Source organism: Dermacentor andersoni, chromosome 6 (assembly GCF_023375885.2).
Source record: "Dermacentor andersoni chromosome 6, qqDerAnde1_hic_scaffold, whole genome shotgun sequence".
NCBI classification, from domain to species: domain Eukaryota; kingdom Metazoa; phylum Arthropoda; class Arachnida; order Ixodida; family Ixodidae; genus Dermacentor; species Dermacentor andersoni.
In genome coordinates, this window is record NC_092819.1 from 114,120,143 (window position 1) to 114,143,777 (window position 23,635).

The window sequence follows — 23,635 nt, forward strand, 5'->3', positions numbered from 1 at the left end:
TATTATATTTTTATAGATGTTAGATATACGAAATTGGATGAATTTTTGTTTAGTCTAGGACCCGGGAGTCAATATTGCTGAGTGATGATATCTTGGTCTGGACGGGTCACGTTTACATTTCGACATTTTAGTTCACTGTTAATTTTAATTCACTGTTAGTAGTATTGTGCGAACAGCAGGAACCTTTACGCGTGTGGCATCATTATCTGCCACACCACTGAAACATTACAGGGCTTTCGATGTTAAGTACAAGAATTACTGCATTTATCAGGTTACCTGAGAATGGTTATAGAATTTCACTTAATAACTGGGAACCTGCATTTGTTCCTTGCACCTAAATATACGTGAATGCCTCCTGGCCCTTCTTTTTCTCGATGATATTCGAAGTATTCTTATTTGGAAATGATACGGACATCAGAGTGTTGATAATATCTTTGCAGATGTCCTCCTATACTATAACAAAAGAGCGCAGGAAACCTGGGGTGCTAAGCTAAGCAAATAGCGATGGACACTCACACAAGACCGAAACGATTTGTGAGTCAGCCATCTAAATAACGTACTTGATATTGAAGAAATACCTGAACCACTACGCATGAGTTGTCTTTACAATATTACAATATTGCTTTCTCGAAACAGATGTGCGATCCCTTTATGCTAAAACTACGGTTACACCCTTTGCGTACGCCCTTGTCCTATACTGCACAATAATCACTACAACATAAGCCAGCAGTTAGTGACCCAAAAATTGCGACCTGTGGTCTTGTACGTTTCCGATCGACCTCCGTTAGAGAAAGCAAGGGAAACAGTTAACAAAACCAAGGCAAATCCCAAAGCCGCCCTGCACAAAACTGCTGAAATGATGCTAGGAGTATGAAAAAATATTATCTCTACAAGTGCAGATGACAACATTATAAAGGCCAAGCCAATAAGTAAGATGACTTTAAGCAGCCGCTGAAGCGGAAATTGCATGTACTCATAACCTCAAGAAAAAAGCAAGCCTCCAGAAGTAAATACTACTGTATGTATTAAAAGTAGGACAGAACACACATTTCGCATTACATAGGCCAACAGGCTAAACTCTTAAAACTGATCAACAAGTGGTACATAAGTAGAATTCAAAATTGTAACTTTCATTATTATCAGGAAGGCATAAAAGCTTTCAGCATAAAATTAGCGAAAAGGAGATTTGACTATAATGTGTCCAATAAAAGCAGCCTTGCATGTTTTTTACAATGTAGGCTAAGTAACATTCTCAATAATGATGGCCTGAGATACCTAAGTCTTTTTCTCACTGTCTTACCATTGTTTTGCCATCTGTACAGAAGCATATTTTGCATGTAGTATTTATTTTCTCTTTCATACTTTTTTGACAAAAGTTGCTCTTCCCGTGCAGGTGATTAGAGGTTTGCCTCATGTAAGAGCCATTTACGCTTTGCCCACTGAGGTAGAAGAAGACCAGCTAGGATGCCTACGTGCGGATTTGACAACATACAACGCTAGTGCTGGTAAAGCTTCATACTTTTGGTCCTGGATAGATGGCACAGGAAATATGAAGTAAGCCACCTATTATATTATATCGTTTTTTCATGTGACTTTTCTATTCTACACTTCATCAATTGCGAAAATAGTGCTAATTCTGCGGCGGAAAATGTTGAAATTCTGAAAATTTCATGATAACTTCTTCATGTCGTCAATAAGCACATATGTTATTACATTGTAAACTCTTACTCGTTCCGTTGTAGGGTGGATGTTTGTGTCACAGTATTTGTCACCATAGGGGGAAAACTGAATTTCTGAGCGAGTCTTAGGCGGAGACGTTGCTGTCAGTGTCCAGATGGCGGGACTGTCAGAGCTCACCATGGGAACCGTGGTTCTGAGCCGAGGTGACTACGCTCGTCGACTTCTTTTATGAGATCTTCCAACAGTGGCCCTGGTTTGGGACAAGGCGATACGGTGCAGTAGCCAAGCTCCTTCAGTGGCAAGCAAAGTAGGTTCGATGAAGAAGAAACACATAGTGAAATGTCCCGCACAACGCTAACTTATGGGCTAAATACTGGCTAATTGTTGTAGGCAAGAAGGTGTATGGAAGACGGCGGCACAAATGTTGAAGCTTCTTCTGCTCATCTGGCCCCCTACCACACGGAGACGGGGAGCACTTGCTCGCCGACTGAATGCTGCTGAAGGAGTGCGACCTTGGTTTCCCGCGGAGTGCTTACCATTGAGAGGGTCAATAAGTAAATGGACAAGTGTTATTTGGGAGAGCTAAAATTCACAACACATCGGAATCTGACAGCTCGTTATAACTAGCTTGAAACCTAAGCCTGTCTCAATGTGTTTCAAATCACAATAGACCGAAGCCCTACAGCTCCTTTTCTGCGACGCAGCGAAATTCACTTGTGCCCGCGTCTAGCCAACCAGTCGGTCTCGTCTCACTTTCTGAGGAACGTGTTAAGGTGCGGACACAATATGGCCAGCCTCGACAAAATAGATAGCTCTGCCTTTAACCATAAATGCGCAGCTTCCTAAAGCACTTCGCAAAAGGAAGGAGGTCATTTCCGGGACAAGCCTATTTCATTTATTCATTAGGGTGTTCTTATTTGGTGTGTTCTTGCCAAGAGTCCCACAGCAGACCTTGCCTAGAAAGTGAAACAAAAGTGGCTGTGGCGAAGAAGCGGGCGTTTTATATGTAACAATGGGGCACCATGTCTTTGCTAGACGGTAACAATTGCGTTTCATAATAACTTTGGAGTCCTTGTCGAGAGCATCCTGTGTTGCGTAGAGGAGTAGATCCGCCATTTGAGAAGTATATTCATAGACAAAACAAAAGACCATATGGGCCATATGGGCCGCCCCATTTCCATCACGCCGGTGCCCTGTAAGATTATGGAACATGTCCTATTCACCCGTATATTTAACTTCCTTGATACTAACAATTTCTTTGACCATTCCCAGCACGGATTCCGCAAGGGACTAACTTGCGAAACACAATTGGCTATTTTTCTTCATGATCTACACTCAAATCTCGATATTAACATACAAAATGACGCAATTTTTCTTGACTTCGCAATAGCCTTCGACAAAGTAGCTCACCAATGACTGCTCCTAAAACTTTCACGGTTAAAACTACATCCTGCAGTTTTAACATGGATAGAACAATTCCTCACTAATCGCATTCAGTCGGTGTACGTCAATAACAATACTTCTGAGCCACTACCCGTAACGTCAGGCACCCCTCAGCGCTCAGTACAGGCCCCCTCCTATATTTAATATACATTATTGATCTATCATTACACTTGTCGTGCAAAACCTGCATGTACGCTGATGATCGTTTCATTTACCGCTCAGTTACTAACGATAATGATCGAATCGCCCTTCAGGAAAACTTAAACAACATTTGAAATTGGTGTCAACGGCGGTTAATGGTCCTAAATCCTACTAAATGTGAAGAAATGTCGTTCTCTCGCCGTTCTAACACTTTGGTATTTCAGTACGAAATCACTAACGAACAAATTCAGTGTGTAAACAATTATGAGTACCTGGGTGTTACCGTCTCAAATGATCTGGACTGGTGTGTGCATGTGACTAATGTTATTTGTTCAGCTAACAAATCACATGGGTTCGTACGACGTCACTTAAAGAACGAACCGCAGCATGTGAAACTGTCAGCTTATAAGACACTAATACGACCCCAACTAGAATACGCACCAGCCATTTGGAGCCCTCACCAGACTTTCCTCATTACCGCCCTTGAGGCATTTCAGAATCGGGCCATCCGGTTTATTCACTCCGCTTTTTCATACGATGTCAGCGTAACTTCTTTAAAAGCGGAATATGGCATTAAACCCTTTCCCACCGCCGTTTAATTGCCCGGTTATCGTTATTTCACAAATTCTACCACAGTATACTCAATCGTGCACCATATATCTTGCCACCTTCGCGCATACCACATCGCATAGGACATTCCTTAAACGTAGCTCGTCCACGCGCGCGTACAATCACTTTTGCATCTTCTCTTTTCTCTCGAACAGCCAAAGACTGGAATGGCCTTGCGCACAACATGGTTTATATACCCAGCTCATCTGCCTTCATAGAAGAAATTACCTCGCATTATGCCTTGTAACATTTTGATATTCTTTGTTTCTCATATTTTTTGTGCCCCCCCCCCCCTTATGTAATACCCCGAAAAGGGATCTTTAGGGAAATAAAGTGAAAGTGAACGGCAGTGACAGTGCGCAACATTTCAAACCTGTTGTGGTGGTGATAGGTAAGGCTGTTTCAGAGAACAGAAGCCGTTCTTCAGTTACCTACGGAACAATCATTGCTGTCTGGTGGTCGCGCGCAAATGGGTGCATTTTAAATCAAGCCGGCATGAGCTAAACGCAGCAAAATGCGGTTGCCGACCGATCTGGCGAAGAGTTTTGCGATGAAGTTGCAGCGAAGACAGTTTGCACAAACATGTCTCCAGCTATTTCAGGCGGCAACAATGGAATTTAGTGTCTGAGTTACTTTGATATAACCCAACGCAGCATTTTGTAAGGCGAGTCCCACGTAACTTGCGCCAAAGGGTAAAAATATTGAGGTGTTACGTAGAAGGGCGTAAACCAAGGTAATGCATTTTGGCGCTGCCTGGAGCAATTGAGATTTTTTTTTTATTTCACGCAACCACCTAATTAGCTTTTATTATTTATTCATCTCTCAAGTGATTTAATCAAAGCGAAACTGTCAATCAGGAGTTTGTAGGCTGTCATGAAAAATACAGGATCCTTCTTTATGTCGCTCAATACGTGAAACAAAGAGTTTCTACATGTTCTAAAAGCCGGCGAAACAGCAGAAAGTGCCGCGCGATAAACAGGTGCTTGAGAAATTAACAATTATAAGACATTTTCACAACACTAACTATAATATTGTTCACATGAGCAACATAATTTCCCAAAGAAATTGCAAAAATATAAGCAAACAAAGCAACGAAGACGTGGTTAAATCAAGTAAATAATATAAATTGGTCGAGCACATGTTCCTTCTCTAACACATCATCCAGCGAGGCTAATCAGTTTATCGCAATATGTTCTGCCTTTACCTTAGTAAAAACGGTCGTTATTCCAACACGTGTAGCAGGCACTACTTCATCATTACTTGATCTCGTGCTGACATCATCAGCTGATATTATATCCCTGATAACGCACTTACCTGGCCTTAACGACCACGATACATTACACTTCACAATCACAATATCACTGCCACTGAAACGTAAACGATTTAAGGAAATAAAAGATTATAAAAAGGCTAACTTCTCGGCAAAAAAAAACGAACTTGCTTCCTTTCTTGACACGTTTCTGCTCTGCCATCTTGATCGTTCTGTCGAGACAAATTGGCGCCTCTTTAAAGAAAAAGTATCTGATCTAATAAATCGTTATAATCCAGTCCGACGTATATATTCAAACAGTAACGCACCGTGGTATAACAGACACCTCAGCTGACTAAGTAACAAAAAGAAACGCCTATTTCGTGTCGCTAAATGGTCACTAAATCCTGAACATTGGTTCTCATACAAATCCTCTGCCGCCACGTACTTTTCTAATTTACGGTCTGCGAAATTTTTCTACTACAACGTTACCCTTCCCAGGCTACTGAAAACTAACAATAATGCATTCTGGAATAATAAGAAAGGCGATAGAAATAGAATGGTTACTCTAACTTCACTAACTGGGAAAGCAATCGCAGACCACGCATGCGCTGATGTGCTAAATGACACGTTCGTACAGGCCTTTTCGCCGTTTTCGCGTGCTACTCCTCCCGAAATACGACCCAAAAAAATACGCCCACATGGATCCCATAGCATTTAATAGTAACGGTAATAAATCGATTATAAATAAGTTAGAATTAAAATAGTCATGTGGTGTTGGTGGAATTAACATTAAATTCTTACACAGTACTAGTGAGTATTGTTAAATAATTTTACAATTACTTCTTTCTCAGTCGCTTCACAACGGCACATTGCCTTTAGATTAGAAAACGGCTAAGATCATTCCGATTCATAAATTTGGTGATACGCATAACCCTTCTAATTATAGGCCCATTACTTTGACTTCAGTGCCCTGTAAGATAATGGAGCACGTAATTTATTCTCACGTAATCAATCATCTTGAAACTAACAACTTCTTTACATCTAGCCAACATGGTTTTCGTAAAACATTCTCCTGATACCCAGCTTCTTTGCTTTACTAACGACTTGCATTCCAACTTGAACGCAGGCTTTCTTATGGACTGTATATTTCTTGATTTTGCTAAAGCTTTTGACAAAGTACACCACACATTACTGCTATGTAAACTCTGATCACTAAACATTGATACTAATGTAATTAATTGGATACAAGCATTTCTAACACTGCATGCAATTTGTAAGCGCCAATAAATTTAATTCAACTTTAACACTCGCCAAATCTGGCGTTCCGCAAGGGTTTGTGCTTGGACTGCTGTTGTTTTTTATCTATGTTAACGATTTACCTGATAACATTCCGTCTAAAATTCGTCTTTTCGCAGATGACTGCGTAATATATCGTAAAATTACTAATAACGGTAATATTTCATCTCTTCAGGACGATTTAAACACACTGCATAACTGGACTATAAAATGGCGCATGCAGCCTAAGGTCAAGAAATGTAAATCGATGCGAATATCCCGTACTAATGAAGCTTGTCCTGCCTATTTACTTGATAACATTCCTTTAGAGAGCGCAAGCAAGAAACTACAAATATCTGGGTGTCCATATAACCTATAACTTATCCTGGAAGTACCATATCGACTTTATAACAAGCAAAGCTAATCGCGCACTTGGATATCTTAGCAGAAACTTCTCGCTCGCACCATTATTGCTCAAACATTTGTTATACGCGACATATGTCGGTCCACAGTTGGAATATGCATCATCAGTATGGGACCCACATCATGCCATCTCAATTAACTGCCTTGAAAGTGTCCAGAATTGCTCCGCTCGGTTTATACTAGCTAATTATCATCGTACGGCAAGCGTAACACAAATGCAGGCTACACTTAACCTACCTTCGCTGTTAACCCGCACGAAACAATCACGCCTATGCTTATTTCATAAGATTTACTACCAGAACGCAGCGCTTTGGTCGGCATCGATTAATCCAGCACCATTCATCTCCTCACGTAGAGATCATACGCATGAGGTACATGTGCCTCGCTCAAGCACACTAACACATTCGCAATCATTCTTACCTAAAACATGCAACGAATGGAATGGTCTGCCAGCATCTATTGCTAGTATAAGTAATCCTGTTCAATTTAGAAATGCTTTGGTTAACTACATGTAAATCATGTAACTTGCGTTCAATGTATCATGTGACCTGTTATTGTATAAGTACTATTTTTGCAAATTAACTATGTATGTATTTACCTATCATTCCCAACTTGTATATTGAAGTGTATCATGAGATTTCTATGGTGATCAACAACTATTGCTTTTTGTCTACGATGTGTAAATCAGTGAGCGAGCATAATTTATCATTGTTACTTATACTGTGCCTTTTCTGTACATCATTTTTACCTCCTTTATGTTGCCTCTCCTGTAAATAACTGGTACTGGTATTTCTCCTGGTACTGTAAATAACTAAAATAAAAAAGTGTGATCCAAATAACATCAGTCATCCTTGTATTACGATATCAGCAGTCAGCTTATTTCATTCTGCGACGGTTTAAAAACAGGAACATGTTCAGTAATTATTTCTTGTGAGAAAGGGTGTTATGGGCTTCGAATGTGGCTTCCGTCGAAAGTAAGCGGTAGAATATGGAAACAAATGTGATATGGTCATTTTGTAGTGACTAGACATTGGCTGAACAAAATTTTTGCAGCAACAGTTATGAATTCTTTGCGCTCCAGACGGCAATCGACTTCGCCTAAAAATCTCGGGGCAGATCTGCGCGTGTATGAAATATAAAAAAATTACAGCTCAATATTTTTTCATGTTCTGTAGCTTACGAATCTTACTCTTCTTAACATGATCCCATACTGCTGCAGAATGTAATACAGGTCGGACAATTGTATGATCAGCGACGAAACAGGCTGCGGGGGTTGAACGCTTAATCTATCGCCGTAAAAAGGCAGTTTACAAAGACAGTTACGTAGAACTATATCGACATGATGACTGCAAAAGAAAAAGTTAGTAATTGATACTGTAAGATAATTATACTCGGCAAGATGCTACCGTAACAAAGTTAGTAGCACTCATTTTCGTGTGCAATGTTTGATCTACACGGGCATCAAATTGCCATTTATGGGCCCAAGGTAATATCTTTATTTCTTTCGTTCTTCGTACTTCATATTGAAAGGATGTGAGCGAAGATAGAGATGTATTCAACAATCTCATTAAGATGTAGGAAGAAGCTAAAGAGGAGCGAGAGACCATCCGTGTCGGATACCAGATTCAACAAATGCAGCCTTACAAAAATTATTCAGTTCTTTGAACCGTTTTATTATTTGACAATTAGCTTCTATCCTTTCAAGCAATTTTTATCATTCATATCAGCTACCTTTATTTTTTTAGTGATTCGCTCCGTATATTGTGAAATATCTGTCGAATATTTATGAACATGACATGCTTTCAATTGTTTTCTATCAATACAGGCGCTAACGAAGTGATGAGTGGTATCAGCGAGTTGAGTTCTGGCTAAAAGATTGCACTTAAAAGCATGTTGTACATTGCTAAATACACTGTGATCCTTTAGAAACAGAGCTGCATCATTACGAATGACATGCTCAACGATTTTGCATGATGTTGAAGACAATGAAATCCACGAGTAATTCTATATTAGAGTTTTCTGTTACAAAGGTTTATTTAAATATGTACGCTACAGATAAATATTTTGCGCGCTACTTTGCATGGCGCTTCAAAAACCATTAAAGATTTTGTTTGACCCGGAAGAGTTTCTTAAGGAAGTTTCAGCAATAGAATATTGGCTCCACTATCACGTATGAGATATCTCAAATAGGAGGCAAAGGCAATAGAAAAGGTCGCGGATAGTTATTGTTCTTCGTGAAAACACATTTGAAAAATCGTTTAAGGCCAAACAAACGAAAGATATTCCTAGCGCAAGCACCACCCATTATAAATGTATCAATGGAATTAACAGTTACAGTGATCGTCATTAAAAATTTATCAGGAGATTATTTTTTGTATAACATGGCATAGTTTCATTCAAATTGTTTGCTTTGCCGCTCACAATGCTTTGCTTTAATGGTACGAGCATCGAGTGCCACTCTTGTTTCTTGCACAGCAATTCCGGTTCACCTCGTGAGACGACCGGAGCGAAATGGAAAATAAATAAAAAAACATATACAAAGGAAGCACAGTACAAAATTCATGGGTTTCGTTTTATATAAGGCATGTGAGCATAAGTTTATTTACAAGTTCAGTTACTCAAGTGCTCGAATAATTAGAAGTAACTAGAAATCACAGATTACCGCACACCAAAGCACAGAATCATAGACATTAGAGACCCGCCACGTGAGCACGACTTCGGCTAAACTATTGGAAACCCGGAAGTAGAAAGCGGAAGTAATGACGCTGCAAATGACATCACAACAGAAGAAGGTGGCGTGATATTTAAGAAAACAGTTACCTGGCATAGACTGTGCCTAGCAGAGTGGATGTGACGTCACTCCCTCCTCTCTCGCTTATCCTCTCCAGGCGTTCACCTGCTCACTCGCCTGCTCGCGACAGCTGGGCGCGCGGTCTCGGTATATGTTCTGACGTAAGCACCGGAGAGGGCCGTAAGGTGCGTTTCTTCATGCGCCGCTCGCTAGGGCGCTACACCCCGCCAGGTGCCGGGCGCGTCACCACCTCGCCATCCCTCGCTCCTCGCCAGCATATCGTGCCAGGGGAAAGACTTTCGCTCGTTTAACGTAAAGAACACCAACGCCGACGTGCAAGTGCCATCAAGAGACAAGTCATCGATTAGGGTCGCCCACCAATGTTTTTAGATATTCGCTCTAATGTTTTGCCTATGTCGGAACGACATTCCATCTTTACCTGTTTATACTATACTTTTGAGTGCCCGTTGCAACTGTAATCAATCGGCTAACCCATGGACTGGAACGCCTAAGGCACTTCTACGCCACCGGCAAACATGCCGTAACGGCGAACCAGCATCCAGTGCAGTAGAACGTCTGCCGCACGAGTGGTGTCTAAACTAGACGGCCGTTCGGCGGGTGCACCACACGACCAACGGGCCAATCAACGACTTCGAACCTGCGCGCCACCAGCGACGCAAACATCGGCTGCAGCTTTCGTTCCAAGCAAAATAATTTAATTATATAACGTGATGCCTATGTTGTACATTTTAACATTTTATGTAAATAAATATCTCCGATACTTGTGATGAGCTGTAGTGCGCGGCTACAGATGGCGGACAACCGGCTCGACTGTGCTCGCATCGCAGGCGAAGGTACCGTTGATATTAGCGTATTATCTTCTTTGTGTATAATTATTGCGAAGACCGACCACAACGGTAAAAATCTGTTGTGGCTTGTCAGCGTCCGTGATTTATTCCGAAGCGCCGTCAGCTTTAGATTTCAAGTGAACCGGCGAAGGCCTAGAGACGGTATTGGCGCTGCCGAACGATCAGCGGCGGTGAGGCTGCCGGCGGTGGCAGAGTGACCACCCCTCGGCCGCTGATTAACCACTTCGCTGTACGGCTGCCGCACAAATGGGTCCCGGTACCATCCTCTCTACGGCAAAGAAATCTCGCCGTTCGCGAGAAAAACCATCGTAGAACAGCGGCCCGCGAACGGCGTGCGGCGAGTTACCTCGCCGGTAACGTAGACAAGCCTCTAGATTTTTACGCGCGGGTGCAACTGGCCAGCTCTTCATCACGGCGGTGTCTGTCTGAAGCCGTGAAGCAAGCCAATGAACAAGGCACGTGGAGGTAAAGAGAATCGCGAGCCGGGGAATGTACGAAGGAGAGCCCTCGGCGCGCGGTAAACGCCACCTGGAAGAATGCGTAGCTTAAGTTGAACGAGGTGGAGATGGAGAAACGAGCCGAAGCGTCGCGGAGGAGAAAGGTAGGAGCAGGCATGGTGGGTTGAACTGCTCTGGCAGCTGCTACCAGGGTTGCCAGGTTTGGTTATTTTCGCGAAATTGGCTACTTTTTTGAGGTTCAGGGCAGGGAAAATTTTCAGGTTGGCTACAGTGTGCCTACATTTAATGGCAACATTTCTAGATAGGAAGTACAGAGAAGCGAAACAAAATATTGCAAATTAATTACAAAATATTACAATTCGCTGTGCTACGCCCTTTATGACACACAGACTAGGCAACGACCATCGTCACGACACGTATTCGGAAGGAAAGACCGCACCTCCACCTTACAATTCACGAAACTAACTCAGCAGTAACACATTCTGGATAGTTCCATGGAATGGCTCCTTTTATATTCGGCTCCCCAAATACTACAAGGTTGAAAGAAAATTTTATTACGCTTCAATGATGAATTTGAGTAAAGGTATGTGAGAGCACGATAATATATGCTTATAAAACACACTATAAAAACACTATTCTTAAGCGATTAGAAATCCTGACAAGTGTATACGATATTCCTTTGGAATGTTGAGATATGGCACATGGATACATGGAAGAATCGCTAAAAAGCGACAATTGTGCGCACGATATATTTGCTGGTACTATAGGTCAGTGATAACTACTTGAATTTACTTAATCATACATACATGGATAATTCTCGAATACGAATACGGAGCTAGCGGTTCTAAATTGTTTCTCAAATACACGTTTTCAATACGTCGAAGGGCACTAAACGAAACAGGTCCAAAAGGAGCAGTTCATGATCGGCTGTAGCAATATTTTCTTGCTATGTGATTGACTACAGCTGCAGCCTGGCGACTTTTCTGGCTAGTGTTTATAGCACCTACTATTTAAGCTACTCATTTTGTTTGCGATGCATGCGTATAGGTTTCCTCTCTTGATAACATCGCCTTTGCGAGCCGTACGCTGTGTGTGCAACTGAAAGCGTGTGACGGTGAGCCGGCTATGGCTGTTCAATCTCGCATGCACACGCAGATGAAGCGCGCCGTATTCTGTCGCTCGCTTGGCCCCGGGCGAGGGGGGGGGGCGGGGTTGTACTTCTGCCGCGCGGGCTTTATCTTGAAAGCGATCTCTTTGGAGATGGCACATTTCGTGCTGTGCGTAACAATACAGTGCCTCGCTAGGCCAAAGACATGCACCGTTTCATGGCATTGTGCTCCTATTCCTGTCACTTTGTTATGAACCACGACATATTAACGAAGCCCTTGAATGAGCTTCTGAAGAAAGGCGTTTTTTACAGCATTCTGAAAGAACCGCAGCTTCACAATGCGAATTCACATGCTTCATTCCACTTATTTTTACACATTTTCACGCAGTCGTCATAACCGATGTGTGCGCGAACGCAAGCGTTCAAGGTATCGACACGGCCTCGGCTCAGTAAAATTTAGGCCTTGAGCGTTGTTATTGCATATGCCAGCCGTCTGCTATCCACAGCGGAACGCAACTACTCCGCCACAAACCGGAAGGACATTATTCTAGTCTGGGCAAACAACGGCAAACAACATTACCTTGGTTTTGTACGGTTACGTGGCATTCGCATACTTTTAAACTCTGGCTAAAGTTAGCAGGGACATTCATGCTTGTATGCGGACCTTGCGCGGAATTCTCGGTTAATCAAACGCGGCAATATTTTCGCTTCCGCGAGATTGCGTGAGACACGCCATTAGCCGTGTCAATGTACGGCTGACAAATTTGTTGGCATTGTGCAAACCTACAGAGCTTGGCACGACAACTCGGCCTGCTCTAAACAAGGATGCGTCCTGCTCCGAGTCATGCAAAGTAACATGAAAGTGAAACTACTTCCGAAAGTGATCGCCGGAGAACACTGCCCCATTATTTAGCTATCTCTGGGGATGAAGTAGCTACGTGAAATGAAACTCAGCGCGTGACAAAAAAAAATTGTTCATGCAGTAAATGTTTTAAGCATCGATTAGTCGTTTTCCTAACTTTTTACGTGCACAATGTCGCCACCGTGAAGGAGGGCATCAAGGGTGTCGGTTTATTCTTTTACTAAACACTGCAAGACCAGCATCTGCACCGTAATAAAGTAATCGCTGGGAACTTTGGTAGTAGAGGGAAAACGTGTACACTACGGAAACTCAACCAACGATCGTGCCTTACTTTATTTGTTTTCCATAAAGTTTTACTCACTCACACAAGCTCTTTTTTCTCTTACTGCAGGTCTGTAACCTACTATATTTCCAAAGGAGATTCACCTGACGTAACAATCGTCGTTCCTTCCAGCGGTAAGAAATTTCTGCTGATTAGCCATTTCTAATGGCTCTCTGTTCTCCATCTTGCGCACAAGGTATTTTAGGGAACCGACGCAATATTGTATGTTTGTGTAGTAGATAACGAATAAAGTGCGTGATATGCATCCTCTCAAATTTACGGATACTGACTGTTCATATAGACAGAAATAAACCTAACGCTTTCTTTTCTCTAATGACGGGGAAAAATTTGTCGTGTGGGCCTGCCTTATGGAAAATTTCGGCAAGTTACTTGTTTTATGTAAAATTGGTCTGCACAATCTTCAGAATAATATAAAGCTGATTGCGGGTCAAATGATCATAGCGTTGCTATAGATAGTACCTGTCACGCTGAGGGAAACAAGCTGTTCTTGTTACTAGCTATGCAGAGAAAGCGCAAAGTATTAATGTGAAAGCAGAATATTATGCGTGAAGCGGAAAATCCGGCAAGCGTTCAGCGTTAATATCCGGTAGTAATAAAACCCACAAGACCAAATGATGGCGTCACGTTCCCCAGGCTGAAACTGCTCCACTTTTCACTGCGAAATCACAGGTTGAACAACCACTCTGTCCAACAGACGCTGTGTGCTGCAGCTAAAACATTGACTTTGGCCAATTTTAAATTTCATTTAACCCACGTTCAAAGCCAACATGGGTCACTCTCAATATTTACGTGGCCCACCCCTAAAATTTGGGTTGCCCACTCTCCAAATTATTTGTGCCTAATTCGGGCACATGAACAAGTTAAAGGCACTGCGCGGAAGAGTAAGCATGCTTTCGCATACTGTGCCAGTAAGGAGACGTAAGCGCCACTGCAACTTTTGTCTTGCTTGTAGTACAGACAAGCATGCAACGCAGCCATACTTCAACACAACTATACGGCAGCCAACCGTGCGTCATAGGAACGATATGACGAACACGCTGATTGGCTGATCATTTGTTGGTTTATCACAATTACAATGTGAAGGGAGGGCAACGGCAAACCCATTCAAGGATGGCTTGAGGGAGCATTCATACTCAGAACAGCACTGCCATCTTTGCTACCATGATAAGGGTCAAGGCTGCTGTCTTTGTTTTCTATGTAATTAATAAGTGACAAAACAAGCCATGCCTAAATATCTCCATTGCAACGAAAATACCTCATCCAGAGCACAACTCTTTGATGGAAGCCAACCATTATTGCCTTTCTATGGATATTTCCGCAATCATTAGGATACAATAACACGACTAAATATATCACGGCAACGTAAACAGCATGTTCGAGATAATCTCAGCGTGATGGTGATGAGGATGATTTTCTTACTACGGCACGTACGCTCAACTGGGGATCGGACAGGAAGTGAGAGGCACATATAAAATCAAGAAGGAGAAATTACTAAATACCGGGCATTATAGCAGTGTCACATTGCTTAGCTTGAGTATGAGAGGGCACATGACGCGCGCCAGTTCCCTTTACGTCAAAAACGTTCGAATTAAATTGGCACCATTTACAGCATTTCCTCAGCAGCTGCACGAAAGCTTTAGTTCAGGGAGATTCTAAAATTTCCATTGGGTCTTCGTAATTGTTTTCTCAAATTCCCTACATGACAGGTTGAATCGCCCTATCAATAAAGCGAAGCGTGCGGCTCAATCGCGTTTTTATTGATTATCGCGATAGTTTATCGAAACGCCCTCAACTTGGTGTATGAAGGGGGGATAAAGGCCGCAATTTGCTGCTTTCAACATATTTAGTAATAACATACCGATGAAAAGCATCTATGAAAGGTAGTGACTACTTCGGTAAAATGTTGAACCAGATCCGATATTGGTATTGTGAAAGCTATTGAAACAGACCTGTCCTTTAGAATACTTCTCAAATGAACCGCGAGACTGGGCCATAGCCGCCCAACGGCTGAAATCACTGCGCTGATATAAGGGGTGCAAATTTTGGGCCCACCATTTGCTCACCCCTGTTTACCGCATAGCGACGGTTGGTAGCCCAGTGAACTAATGCCAATTAACGCAGCAATAACGTGCTGTCATTGAACAGTGGCAGTCAATGACGTGGTCGCAGACTACAGCTAAGGCAGCGCCTAAATTTGGATGCACGAAAGCCGTCGTTGCACCTAAGAATATTTACAGAAAATGTTACGATGCCTTCGCCTTCCCCTTGCAACAGAACAACACACACACACACAAACACACACACAGACACACACACACACACACACACACACACACACACACACATATATATATATATATATATTGAGACGTGTACTTATCTTTATTGGGCGACCACGTTTCACCGCCTCACATATGTTATCGCACCAGCGCAGGACGCGCCTGCATGTAAAAGAAGTTTCTGGAATGTTATCGATGGTTCCGTCCACTGTCTTCCACCACAACTTGTGTTATCTGATTGCATGTATGCGCGACGCGAATAGTGTAGAACTTTGTGGAAGACACGCGGGTCCCAGCTGTTAATGTGGAACATTCGACGACTGATCTATAAAAGCCGACGCGCTTGACCCGCTGATCAGATTTTCGACGATCGCCGACCGTGTTCGCCGCTATCGTTGTGCTATAAGCGTAGCCTGTCTTGTGGGCTCAAGTTCGCCCAATAAAAGTTAGTTTTGTCGTTCACAATATTGCTACTGTGTTCTTCAACGTCACCGCCACGTGACAATATATATATATATATATATATATATATATATATATATATATATATATATATATATATATGTGTGTGTATGTATGTATGTATGTATGTATGTATATGTTCTATCGTTCCCAGAATCGATGCAGCACTTGTTCACCAGCATGCTTTTTCCCCGCATTTGCATCGAAGTTACCGATTACTGCAGTATACGGCGTTTGCACTTTTCTCATCGCTGATATAACACCTTCATAAAAATTGTCTATTTCATCATCATCATGACTAGAGGTTGGAGCGTAGGCCTGTACTACCTTTCTTCTACATATCTTATTAAGTTTTATTATGACAATGTTACCCTCTCATTAGTACTGTGGAATTCGTCAATGTTGCCCGCTATATCGTTATAGATAAGGAATGCTATTCCCTACTGCTTCTTATCTGGAAGCCCTCTATAGCAGAGGAAGCGGCCGTTAGTTCAGCGCAGTATAAGCATCACCAATTTTTCCAACTTCACTACGGCCCATGATATTACAAACAATGCCTGATAGCTCCTCAAACAGTCCGGTTAAGGTTAAGCTAGCTTCACTCGAGAGATTTCGAGCGTTAAATGTTGCCAGGGTCAGTTTACATTGGCGGAACCACACGTGGAAAAATTATATATCAAGCTCTTGAAGTAAGAAGTAAAGTACAAACTGCAACAGGAAATACAAAAGTAGATAGGCAGTGGTGGTGCCTACAACTTTCGAAATGTGAAACAAGCATAATTCATGAACTCTCAATAGCTTTATGAACTCTGACCAACAAAAGTGGGTCTCTGCTTTCACCCTGTACACCTTCATTAAAACACTTCTAGCTTTTTTTTCTTGCTTTTCTTTGCTAACTTCTTGTTTATCCCACCACAATGCCGCTGGCGCAGTGCTGGTGATATACAAAGTTACACTTCTAAAACTGAAGGATTGTTCAGCAATCACCGTGTCTGAGCGAGCAGAACGTTCACTATTTAAACGTACTTCCTTCAATCCATAAATATAGTAACGCTAAAGTGTGGCTACGTTCCTCTATATTGAAGTCACTACACAGAAAACAAGTCTTCATCAGTGACATAACACTCCATATTCTTTTTTATGCAGTACATAGTTTGCATGCCCACTAAAATGTTTAAAGGGCATGCCAGCAGAAGTGATGGTGGAGTAAAAATACGAGAGTACAATAATAAAAGTATCTCAATGAACACCATACCATACCCATTATTACATCTGATCATCTCTATTGTTGCGATTTTTGTCCATGCTTTCCGTGCCACCGCTCAAATGAACTTGTCGCATTATAAGTTACCCTCTGAACCCTAATTCGACTGGCAAAATGTACACTTGCAGAATTCTTTTTTTTTTTTTTTTTGGCTGGGAGCAAAGGCCCTACGTATCACGGTAGTGACGCCGGATCACATTGACTAAAATCAAAAGAACATTCTTATTTACTTCATCCACTGCGGGACGAAGGCCTCTCCGAGCAATTTCCAATTATCCGCGTCCTGCGCCGACTGATTCCAACTGGCGTCCGCGAATTTCCTAATTTCGTCGCCCCAGCTAGTCTTCTGCTGTCGTCGACTGCGCTTCCCTTTCTTGGTACCCATTCTGTAACCCTAGTGGCCCAACGGTAGTCTAACCTGCGCATTACATGACCTGCCCAGTTGCATTTCTTTCTCTTAATGTCAATTAGAATGTCAGCTATACTCGTTTGCCGTCTGATCAAAACGGCTCTCTTTCTATCTCTTAAAGTTATACCTAACATTCTTCGATCCGTCGCTCTGTGCGCGGTCCTTAACTGCTTCTCAACCTTCTTTGTCCATCTCGAAGCCTCGGCCCATATGTCAGCACCGGTAGAATGCACTGATTGTAGACCTTCCTTTTCAATTAAAATAGTAGCTTTCACTGAGCAGTTGAGAATGTCTGCCGTATGTGATCCATCCCATCTTTATTCTTCTAGGAATTTTCTTCTCATGATTAGGGTTCCCTGTGATCAATTGACCTAGGTAAACGTACTCCTTCACAGGCTCTAGAGCCTGACAGGTGGTCAGGAACTCGTGCTCCCTTGCCCGGCTATTGATCATTATCGTTGTCTTCTGCATATTAATCTTCAATCTCACGCTTATACTCTCTCTTTCCAGGTTCTCGATCATTTGTATTAACTCAACCCTTGTGTTGCTGAACAAGACAATGTCATCTGCAAATCTAAGGTTGCTGAGATATTCGCCGTTGATCCGTACTCCTAAGCCTTCCCAGTTTAATAGCTTCAATACTCCTTCCAAGCATGCAGTGAATAGCATTGGAGACGTTGCGTCTCCTTTTCTGGACCCTTTCTTTATAGGTATCTTCTTACTTTTCTTGCGGAGAATCAAGGTTTCTGTGAAATCTCTGTAAATACTTTCCAAGATATTTACGTAGGCGTCCTGTACTCCTTGCTAACGTAATGCCTCCATGACTGCTGGGACCTACTGAATCAAATGCCTTTTCGTAGTCTATGAAAGCCATACAGAGAGGCTTATAGGAATTTGCGGATTTCTCGATTACCTAATTGATGACATGGATGTGATCTGTTGTAGAGTATCCCTTCCTAAAACCTACCTGTTCCGTTGGTTGACTAAAGTCAAGTCCTGCTCTTAGTCTATTGGAGATTATCTTGGTGAATATTTTACACAATCTGGAAGTAAGCTAATGGGCCTATTAATTTTAAATTCTCTAACCTCTGCCTTTTTGAGGATTGGTATAATGTTGGCATTCTTCCAGTTATCTGGAACCCTTGAAGTCGTGAGACATTTCGTATAAGGGGCCACACGCTTTTCAAGCATGATGTATCCTCCATCTTTGATTAAATCGACTATTATTGCATCTTCTCCTGCGGCTCTTTTCCGTTTCATGTCTTGCGAGGCCCTTCTAACTTCATCGCCAGTTATAGAAGGAGCCTCCCTAACCTGTTCATTACTACTTTGAATGGAGGTATCGTGGCTGCTTTGGGTACTCTGCAGGTCAGTATAGAATTCTTACCGTGCTTTTGCTATATCTTCGAGATAGCTGAAGATATTACACTGTGTATCTTTCAGTGCATACATCTTAGTTTCTCAAATGGCTAGTTTCCTTCTCCCTGTTTTCTGGCTGCGACCATTTTTTACAGCTTCCTTTGTCTTAGTCTACTGCTTCCTTAGTTTCAATTGGCGGCCTGTCTGGGTGCAGAGATTGTTCGCACCTTATGCTGCGATACAGGTCTGACCGCCACCTTCGTCAGGTGCTTCGCAGCTGCTGGGCACTGAGGGCCATTGGGTAATTGAGCGAGTCATTTTGGAGGGAGTGGCCGAATACTGAAACAGGCAGGCCAATTCCTGTTCAGGTGGGGAAGTGTCTTGTTGAAGCTTAGTGAGTCTTCTGAATTTGGTTGTACCTGGATTAGTATAGCCTTACTTGCTCTCGGCGTTTTTGCCGCTGTCAGGCGCCACTCCAAGCCTGGAGATGTAGTGTACTGGGGGAAGTGAGTTCGAGATTCCCACCTTTAAAAAAAAAAAAAAATACGCGAGGATTCGAACTTCTGACTGTGGCAACCGAGCATCCAAGAAAGCTCACTCAGGTAACCCTGCGGGCTGTCAGGCTACCTTAGGTCGGAGGATTCCAGCCCAGAAAAATCTACGCGCCTGAAAACACGTTTGAATTATCCGCGGTATACGGTGGCACGACATAGCTTTTTTCACTAGTTCTATTATCGTGTTTTCGGAGTATCCGTACGCATGCGGCCATGAACGCTGCTAGATCCACATGTATTTTCGGCGAATTTGAACAGCACCTAAACGTAGTGTGGGAAAAAAACAAGAAAATGAGAAAAAGAAAGAACTTTCAGCGCTTACCGGGAGTTCACTAGTCGCGTATAGAGGGAGGGACGCCAAACAGCTCACGGTCTCAGCTGCCTGCCTCAGGCATCGGAGAAGTCTTTCCGCACGAGACAGAACTGATACTCAAGCGGCGTCCGAGGCTGAGGCGTCGGATGAGCGGAGTGTGTATTGGCAGAGACTTTCTCTCAAAGGGCAAATCCTTAGAGTGGCGAGACGGGCCGCCATACAATGGTTCTGAGCCGCGCGTAAAATAGGGAACCTTGAAAGCGGCCTTACTCTATGGTTGGAAAGCGCTTATTTGACGCCTCTTTTAAACTAAATTGTAAGCGGCTGTGATCAGTTAAACATTGTTTGTACACTTCGCGCGGGAAAGCTATTGTCGTCCCTTTCGCCGCCGCACTTGCAATACTTGCAATTTCGCAGTTGCGTATACATGCTCGTGGTCTACAGGAGCACAAACGGAAACCCGCGAAAACGAGAACAAGTGCAAATGTAGAAGAAATGAATGGACACAAACTACGACTTCTTTTTCTTACTTGATTAAAATCTCTATGTGAACTTTGCAACTGTTGTCGCTACATTACCTTTTCGTTTCTTATTGTTTGCCTAAAACTGCAAACCTTCTCATCACATTTTTCTCTTCCTCTTGTTCTACGATTTTTTATACCTAAAATAAAATCAATTTTTCTTTACATTAGGTCTGAGGGCGTGTTTTGCATCTAGCCTTGGAACTTGAATGTAAACATTTGGCTTTTATAGTCCTTGGTAACAGAAAGCAGAAAGACCGCGTATACTCGGATAATATTCATCAACTTTTGAGCTCTAGGTGGCGCAAGATGAGCTACAGTAGTAAGAAACCATTAAAAATCATATACTTGAAGAAATAAGTGAACCAGACGCAAAGGACCCCTGAGCTATAGTATTTGAATCTCATTAGTCATCGGTGGGCTCAGGTCATGTGCACAGGCCAAAAGCCAAAAGAAATCGTCCCAATGCTATAGCTACGAATTACCTTGTACTCAGTATATCAAGAACGGTGTACAGAGATGTAATGTATAATACAGCTATGCAGAAGTATCAAAACTGAGTTTCGACTGATATTAAGAGGCCAAATGTTACAGCGTTATTCCATAATTCAGAACGCGAAAGCTCTCTGGCAACCTGAAATTTAGTAAACTAATGTCGTCTACATGTTTGAAACCTCTATTGGATTCAAATCAGTTCCGTAATATTGTGATAGCAATTATATTGACACTCCAGCCGCATTTTCGCCGTTGCCGTTATGATCCGTATAAATTCCAAGGGCGATAACACCATTGCCGCGTGCAGTGTGCTGTGTGTGCGAGTGAAAGCGCACGAAGGGAGGCGACGATCGTGGCTCATTCTAGCGCGCGATAGGGAGGAAGGTGGAGAGCAAGCACGCCGTCTTCCGTCGCGCGGAAGTCCGTCGGGGATGGGAGAGAGGGAGGGAGCGACGTTGTGTTCCGGCAGCAACTGCGCAAAGAAAACAGGTGATCGCGGCTCAATCTGGCACGAAGACAGGAAGAGTGGAGGGGCAGTGCGGAAAGAAGAGGGAGGGGCTTTTACTCCTCCAGCAAGGGCGTTCTTCGCGGTGCGCATATGCGAATCTCCTATATTAGAGCGTATGCTGATAGCCCGTATCTTTTAGCGTACTGTTTTCTCGCCGCTGTTTGCATTTAAGCGATGTAGAGCACGAAGGTAACTTCGCTCGCTGCTGCTGCCACGCTTGCTCACGCCAGCGTTTGGACGGCGAGTATCCGCGGTCGCCGATTGCGGTGTGTTCAAATATGCCTGGGAACGCTGACGCCATGCTTGTTAATTATGTTAGTAAGCGAATGTTTGCAAGGTTATACGGCCGCTAAAAGTACTGCGCTTACTTCGTATAACTGTCTACTAAACTACTATCGCAATCAGTGCTCTGGACGAAACTGCGACATTTTTTTCAGATCCTGAGCAGCCATTCCTCACCATTCTGCCCTACGCTGCTGAGAAGGCCTGCTTCGTTATGAAAACGGCTGAGCTCCAAGAGCGTGAGTAAATTTTGTGCAGATTTCGATACTTTATTAAAGAAATGCTGTCGAATCCTACTCGCAGTAAATCTCTGTCAACCATTTTATTTCCTAGAAGCCTAAAGACCTTGCATAACTGAATATAGCTCCATTAGTCAGGATTAAGGTGGTCTTTTTCAAATATAGTGTGATGCTTGCGAAGCGCGCGTTGATTTGATCTTCGATACAATATCTTCTTTCAAATCCCTTTTCGGCCGACTAGTTCATGCATTTGGATTTGAGTACCACATATACAGAAATGTAGACATTACTAGGAAAGACTACAGAATGACGCTCTAAAATCACGCTGTTAAAAAGGTTAGAAAAATAGATTTTGGCATTTGCAAGGGAGGCATGCTGCATAAAAACTACCTGCTTGAAGAACCGAGCTGATGTCCGCATAAGCAGTCATTTCACTTATCCAGCGTGCGAATGCACAAGTAGTAGTGGGAAGTGGCGTTTGTATTTTTTTTTCCAGTACACACTAGAGAGAACAAATTGTAGGTTACCCAGCCGGACATGTCCATGGTAAACTTCCCTAGTTTTCTTTTCTAATGTCTATCCTTTCTTTTGTAATGTCCATCCATGTCTCTTGTCTACACCTATATACTCAAACAGATAGCAGCAACATTTAAGAAATTGACTGGTCGAAAAATGATAACGCTAAGCATATGAACACTTACAAAATATCTGATATTCCTACGTAGGATTTCCTATTACCATTGTGGCGGTCTTGATAGTGCAATAAACTTATTCTGCTCAGGTTCTGTGAGTTCTTATATGGCGTCCTTAAAATCGATGGGCAACACACTCCGGTGCATATAAGGAATTATCTGTTCGTATATGTCTTGACCGCTACATTAAACCACAGTTTTTCTTGAGATTTTGCATCATGCGCTATGGTATCTAAAGTTTTTATTCATATCTCCGTGCCGAAGATGTTTTATTTCACATCTCACATAGCACTAGCGTCGATTGTAGCTTTTAAACTTCAGTGTTGTTGCTTTATATGACAATTACTACACAGAGAGAGAGAGAGAGAGAAATAAACTTTATTCTTAGACCAGGCTTTTGACATAGTTTGCCTAGTGTTATACGATAAGCTACTTTTGTTCTCTCTCCTTGTTTCAACCCAGCTTTCTTTTATTCAGATCATCGGTCGCCTAATTACCTTTACCATTCATCAAAAAATTGTTCAGATCTAGCGCGCTGTGAGAATCAACGTTATGCGAAACATTTTGCAGGCAGCCGCCTACGCAGCGTTGTTTCGGGTTATCACGTTGGCCAATGTGCTTGTGTCAAGGCTATTTTTGTGTGTGTCACACGAGTGGAGTGGACTACAAGTGCAGCGAGTGCGTGCGTGTAACGACAGCCGCAAGACGACGACTACGATAACGTTCTGTAGAAGAGTGTGTTGTTGCGCTAGTTGGTGTTTGCTTACAGGCATAATATAGCGCTAAGACACAACTATACAGTAGAGACTAAGAGCACGTCGTGACGTCTTCTATGTCTCTACTGTGTCTCTAGTGTGCGATTGTGTCTACTCGCTACCTTATGTCGGTAACACTTCCGTAACGATGACAGCATTGTTTGCTCCAACAATTGAATTGATTCGAACGAGTGGCATGGTGGTGCGAGGGGGGTTAAAATGCATCATCTAAATGCGCACTGACGGCAG

General features: G+C 42.7%; 1 protein-coding gene across 1 annotated transcript in view; it reads left to right on the top strand.

Moving 5' to 3' along the window:
* LOC140219093 (uncharacterized) overlaps nt 1-23,635 on the top strand; it is a 111,530-nt gene that overhangs the window by 67,972 nt on the left and 19,923 nt on the right. Inside the window, exons 2-4 of the mRNA XM_072288976.1 lie at nt 1,394-1,554; nt 13,303-13,367; nt 21,856-21,939. Coding sequence (XP_072145077.1) covers nt 1,394-1,554; nt 13,303-13,367; nt 21,856-21,939 — 310 coding nt within the window. The remainder of the gene's footprint in view (nt 1-1,393; nt 1,555-13,302; nt 13,368-21,855; nt 21,940-23,635) is intronic.